Raw genomic sequence first — 6,662 nt, forward strand, 5'->3', positions numbered from 1 at the left:
ACCCCCCTCCCCCCCCCCCCCCCCCCCTCACCACACACACACACACACACACACACACACACACACACACCCCTGGTGGGGCCTTCCATACTTTCATTCATTCAGCAAGCATCAAATGGTCACAACTGGTCAGGCCTTAGCTTAGGGGACCCAGTACTGAACAAGACTGAAATGTCAAACGCTGAGTGGAGCTTACAGCAGGTCTGGAAGAGGGGCATGTGTGGGGCAGAGAAGTACCTGATGTGCCCTTGAACTCAGGGAGATTCGGGTTCAGGCCAAGTCAAGTTATGGCCTGGGTAGGAGAGCACCATGAACGGTTTTCAGGTCCAGCACTTCTCACCATAGGAAAGGGGAGTCCCACAAATGCCCAAGCCCCCAGAGAAAATTGTGGATAAAGTGGGCTAAAGCCAGAAACAGAAGAAATTCCTTGCCCTGGTAGGAAGGAGGGGGGTGACTTCTGTCCCCTGTCCACACCTGCAGACTTGACATCGACACAGACTAGCATCTGTGGGAAGTGGACTCAACTCCACAGAAGAACAGGGCCCCTTTCTTCCACTTCCAGCCTCTCGTCCACGTTCCAGATAAGCAACCCACTGGGTGAAATATGCCAGACATTAGAGCCTCGTGGAGACCAAGCCCCAAAGGCAGAGTGAACACACAACCAGTTCATCCCGTGTAATTAAAGTGAATCCATTCCGTCACTCAGCTTCCATTTATTGAGTCCTTACTATTGCCAGGCTCCAGGGATGCTGAGCAGAAGACAGTCTGAGCTACAGGGAGGGAGACGGGTAAATATATAATGAATTCGACTGTGATAAATGCTACAGAGAAGTAACCTCTTACCCAGAAGCACTGACTCAGAAAGCCTTCCTGGGATCCTGTTGAGTCATAAAGGAAGGCCCGGAGTTACCAGTGTCCTGCCCTCTCCTGAGTGCACACAGCCCCTCTGGTGATATAGAGGGCAGGGGCAGGGGCAGAGGCAGGGGCAGGGGAGGGGCAGGGGAGGAGGGAATAATAGGGAGGAAGAGGCAACCCAGACAGAGGGAGAAGCTTGTGCCAAGTCATGGAGATAGCAGAGAAGGCGGTCTACGCCAATGAGTAGACTTCACTGGAGGCAGATCTCAGCAAGTATGGAGTTGGTTTGCAAATCAGACAAGAACACTGGGAATAGTATAAAGAAGAATTAGATTTTTTAAAAAATTACTAGAGGGGTGTTTGGAGGGGAGGATTTAGATGGAAAAGAGTTGCTTAAACGCTGGGGAAAGAATAAGTAACGTGAAAAAGATTGCCAATATGGTAGTAGGAGCAGATAATTGGTAGATCAAGGTCCTGAAAGGTACAAATCAGAGACTGACCATTATTCAAGACCTTCCTAAATCCAGGTGAGCCTTGTTCTGTCTAAGAGACATGATCCCAAAGGATTGGGATTGGATTAAATAATGTATAAATACTCCTCTAGTCTTAATAGTTCTTGATTCCTCTAATCAAGGTTTCCATTGAGTAAGTCTCCTTGACATCTACTAGGATCCTATGATGACTTTGAAAAATAAAGAATGCTTTGCTTATATAAATAAGTTACTCATCATTGTGTCTGCTCTAGCTGGTTAAGGTTTTATACTGTTTTATTTTTTAAAGAAAAGGGTGGTGGCCTTTTCCCACCTTCCTAACCCAACTGACATGAGCCAGTCCATCTTGAGGATGGACTCCCCTCCCCTGGAAGGATCATTCTGGAAATTTTGTGAGTGGTGCACAGGAAGTGGGCATGACTGGGGTAGGGGGCCTCTTGGAAGGTTGACTAAAGTGGGTCCAATTCCAGAAAAATGTGGTGAAAATGGAAAGAAAAGGAAATGCCAGTGCTTCAGCCATTCTGACATGGACTCAGCCTCCTCCCCTCCAACATCCTCCTCTGTCTGAATTCACACACATGCCCTGTGAGCTACCAGGAAGGCATGTGTCTCCAAGGACTGGCTAGCTGTTGACCACAGCCACCTCTTCTTCCTCCTAGGCGCACAGCTAGATTAAGTCCCAGCCTCCCTGGCAGTTAGTTAGGTGTGGCCATGGGACTGAATGAAATGTGAGTGGAAGTGATAAATGTCATTTATAGGCTTGGCTCATAAAGACCAGCCACTCCCCTGCGGTCTTTCCCCTTCCACAGAAACCAAGGGAGACTCGTGTGGAAATGAAGATGGTGGAACCACAGTTGGAAAGAGCTTGAGTCCCTGAATCGCAGCCTAGAGGCGATCCACCTGCTCGCTGATCAGGAACACGGGCCTCAGACTTTACCGAGTGGGAAATAAACTCCTACTGTATCACGCCATTGAGATTTTAGGGTGCTACCTTACGTAATGCAGTCTCATTTTCTCTTGGCTTTTACCCACAGGTTCTCAAAGTTGCCATAGTGGGAGGGGCCAACACCCTTTCCAGCCCTAACCATGTCCTGAGCTTTAGGACACTGTCCTGGCCTTGGGGGACCAGGGATCCCCTTCCCTCCCTGGAGAGTGTTTGTGGGGTCTTGAGGAGTTGCTGGAGGACAGTATCAGATACTCTTTATACGGCAGAGCCTTCGTTTCCAAGATCTACTTAAAGCACACACATCACAAACTCGTCTGTAGTTGGTGAAGAGTGGGATTCAAGGCAAGGCGGTGTCTCCTGGCCCTCTCCAGCCCTGGTGGCTCAGTTGTGAGACACCAAAAAGCTCTGATGGAAAGATGGGCCACTGGGCCAGGAGCAGGAAACCAGGTGCTCGTCCTGGCCACACGAATCTAGAAAGTCTTTCCTTCTCCAGGCCTCCATTGCTTCAACTAGAAACTGAAGAGGTTGGAACTAGATGTAATCATTAAAGCCCCTTCCAGCTCTGACATTCTAAATGCCTCATCAGGGATTATGAATGCAAATGTTTCGGGGACTAAGCGTGTAAGTGGGCCAGGTGGGGACTGTGGCTAATTGGAGAACTCATGTCCTCATGTCTCACAAAAACACCTGATCATTGCCATGTGAAGGTGTGCCTGGGTTGTGATTCTGATTTTTAAAGAAAAGCCATAAATCCAGACACCCTTAACATCAAATAGCATGATTTTTAAATATTCCAAAGAAATGTTTTACATTTATAAGCACTAAGCAGACCAAATAAGGCACACCTGGGAACCAGCATCATTCCTAGAGCTGCCAGTTCAGGACTTCTGAGTAAGGAATCCCATGGCAGGGGGCCCTTGGGCCAGAGCAAGAGCCAGGTGACCAGCCACTTGCCAGCTTTCAGGAGGCGGGCAAGGGTTTTTAGCCAAGATCCTGATGCTCTGAAACCCCACAAGAGGGTCCCAGAACATGCACACACCTCTCCCGGGGCTCACAGCTTCTGTGTCTCCCCTGGGCGGTCCCCCTGGACACTGACCCAGAGACCTGGGCTTCTCATCCACTTCTTATCTTCCTCAACCCTCCCCTCTCTCCCATCACTGTTCCCAATAGAGTCAACCTGGTGCAGGTGGGAAGGAGCAAGCACTGAGTACAGATAAGCACTCCCCGGCCTGGTCTGCCCTGGACACACCGGCGGCCCCTTCTGGCCCACAGCTCTATCCTCATTGAAAACAGCCAATTCTGAGGATGCTTTAGAGGCTCAACTCCGGAATCAGGAAATGCAGCGGATGAGCCAACAGCGTGCTCCCTGGCCAGGCTGTGGGGGAGTGAGGACCGTGAGTCACAGGCAGCCAAGTGGGGCCTCAGGATGGAAACCTGGGCACAAGGCCTTCCTGCTTCTCAGACGACAGCAGAGCCCAAGCCCAGCCCATTGCCTGCTGGTCGTTAATTCCATGCCTCGGAGATCAAACCTTGGGTCGTGCTACTCGGAAGCATTTTAAAGTCTCCCAGGAGCCAAACTCCACCTCTCAGAGAAGCCCCTTTCAGCCAGGCATTTCCTAGCTGCCTTGTCCACCTGCTCCCAGTGACACACATTCACAGAGATTTGTCACTCAGGATATGGGCTCGTTACCGTTTCCAAATGAGGTCAGTGTATCACTCAGGAGGCGTCTCCCTCCTCTGAGTTCCTTACACACACCCCTCCCTTAATGCTGACTTCTAAACAGAAATTAGGGAGCAAAAGGGTCCTGTTTCCATGCCTTCCTTCCAGGGATCCAGGAACAGCCAATCTTGCTTAAGTCTCTCTCTCTTACTCGCTCTTCCCCCTGTCCTCTCCCTCCCTCTCTCTCTTTTCTTCTCTCTCTCTCTCTCTCTCTCTCTCTCCCCTCCTCCCCTCAAAACACCTTCTGCTGGAGCTAAGGACTTCCCCTTCAGAATCCTAAGGGAATGGCCACAGGAGGTTGGCATGAGGTTTCCTTCTCCCAACAGGTTTTTCCTGGTGATCTTAACTCACTCCTAACATTAAAAACAGCCCGGGGAGGATGACTCACTCTGCAGCCCAGACAATGTGCACGTCCTGTGCCTTGGCAGGGCTAAGGCTTCCTCCCTCGGTGCTGCCATCAGAGTCCACCCGAGGCAAAACTGGGCAATGAGCAATGTTTGCCCTCAGCTCCCCCTCCCTTCTGAGCATTCCTCTGTCCCTCTGCCCTCACGCTGACCCAGGCAGGCCGGTTCCCACAGTCCGGCCATTCCTGAACTCCTTTGCGCCCATCAAAGCTTCACGTCAAGACCCCCTAAGTGCCCACCTCTCTACTGGGCAACACGGCTGGCTATTGATACACCTGGATACAGCCAAGAACTCACTGGCCACGGAGACAGAAGACTCAAGTTCTAGTCCTGGTCCTGCTAATTTTTAGCCATATTTTCTTGGATAAGCCTCAGCTCTCCAGTTGCATCATCTGTAAAATGAGATAATGATGTCTTCCTTGGCTCCTTCACAGGGACCAGGCAAGCTTCTGAGTCTCCACTGTCTCATCCTGTTAATTGGGGATAATAACACCATTCTTGACCACTTCACAGGGTTGCTCTCAGACTCGAAGGAAACCACGTATGTGATAGTGCTTTGAACACAGGGAAGTGCTAGATTCAAGAAGTGTGATGGGGAGAATCACACATGCCTAACAGCAGCCTCTTGGAGACAGTGCCTCGACCTGGAGAGGTGAGCCTGCTGTTTGGAGTCTGGGAACCTTAGACCTGAGAGGGAGATGTGCTGGGGCAGGTGGGCCTCTTGGAATCTGTCAGATGGCATCACAGATGCAGCTGTCTTCTCTGCCCACACCCCTGGCCCAATGGTGCCCACGTGGCTGAGGTTTCCTTCCTGCATGACACCAGCAGCCTCCGCTGCAGTCTGACAGCCCTATCTGGAAGGTGACCTGCTCCTTGCCCATTTCTCCTTGTTCTTCCTGCTCTTCCCAGTGTCTTTGGCACTTCCTGAGCATTCTGCATCCCTCCACCCTAGAAAGCAAGCTCCATGGGTCTGCTCAGGGCTCGCCCCTCACAGGGTCCTGGGGGCAAGCTCTCCTAGCTGAGCCTGAGCCTGGCCAGAAACCTGAGTGATGCTGAGCAACTGCACCTGGTTCTGTGGTGGTGACAACAGCAGAATAACAACGACACTTAGTATTGATGTCACGCCGCCCACCAGGATGCCTGGAGGCACTGCGCAGAGTCCTTCCAAAGCTCCTGCTGTCCCATGGCTTATGTCCCAGCTGTGTCGGAAATGGGAAAACACCACAAAAGAAGTCGACATCAGAACCGGGTGTCCTGGGTTCCACTCCAAAAATCCAAAGAAAGAAATGTTCAGCTCTACTGCTGACATGCTGTGTGAGTTTCAAGTAGATCCTCCCCTTCTCTATGTGCTACTTAAGTGGGAACATAAAGAGCTGCATTTCCCTGGTGAAATGAGGGGGTAGAGGAGGTAATTCCTGACCTCTTAAGCATTGCACATAGATTCTGACCTTAGCCAACAGGTCCCTTGGTTCAACTTTCAAGTCCCTTGAAAGTAACACACCTATAGGCACACCTTGAGGAAGGCAAGCTCCTCTCATCAGACACAGGAGAAATGTGGACACCCTGGTGCAGGAAACTCGAGTGTGGAGATAAAAAGCAAGCAAGGGCAGCTCATTAAAACCACAACCATTTGGGGTTTTGGCTTGGAGATTCCTAGTCTTCCTCTGGCCCCTGAAGGAAATGCCGATGTGGAGGTAGGTCTGCCATCCCTTAGCCAGGTTTGTTGGCCCAGAAGCTGGATGGCTGCACCGCATAGCAACAGCACCAGCCGCATTCCCTCTCCCGGGCTCATTTCCAACCCTCCAGGGTAGGCAAGCGGCTTCGGGACTTGCAGTCTTAGGGGAAGGGGAAACCCTAGCTGAAGTGCCAGAGCAACCCTGGCGCTAGTGCCAACAAGTGGCCCGCACAGCTGCAGGACTCAAATGGGGCAGATTGACAAGCCAGGGGTGAGAGGAGCCCCTCTCTTCCCCTCTGCCACTGCACCATCCACCCCTTCCGCCCCCACCCGACCCTGGAAACCACCTTACCCACCTCATCCTTACTCTCCCACCCCACCCCAGCCTCCTTTCCCGCCCAGTACGCCCCTAGAGGGGATCTGTTCCCGCAGCAGTCGGGCACTGCCATGTGCTCGCCCCCTACCTCGGTGGCCATGTTCCGGGGGTGCTGACCGCTCGAGCCGACTGAGGGGTTGGGCAAGGATGCTGTCCGCGGTGCCGTCCGCAGGTGGGCTGGCGGCGGCGAAATGG

General features: G+C 52.0%; 1 protein-coding gene across 1 annotated transcript in view; it reads right to left on the bottom strand.

The window, feature by feature from the left end:
* GOLGA7B (golgin A7 family, member B) overlaps positions 1-6,656 on the bottom strand; it is a 13,964-nt gene extending 7,308 nt beyond the window's left edge. The window contains exon 1 of the mRNA XM_005885390.2: positions 6,556-6,656. Within this exon, the coding sequence (XP_005885452.1) occupies positions 6,556-6,567 (12 nt within the window). The 5' untranslated portion in view covers positions 6,568-6,656. The remainder of the gene's footprint in view (positions 1-6,555) is intronic.
* Between the last annotated feature and the right edge of the window lie 6 nt (positions 6,657-6,662).

This window comes from Myotis brandtii, unplaced genomic scaffold (genome assembly GCF_000412655.1).
Source record: "Myotis brandtii unplaced genomic scaffold, ASM41265v1 scaffold902, whole genome shotgun sequence".
In the NCBI taxonomy this organism is placed as follows: domain Eukaryota; kingdom Metazoa; phylum Chordata; class Mammalia; order Chiroptera; family Vespertilionidae; genus Myotis; species Myotis brandtii.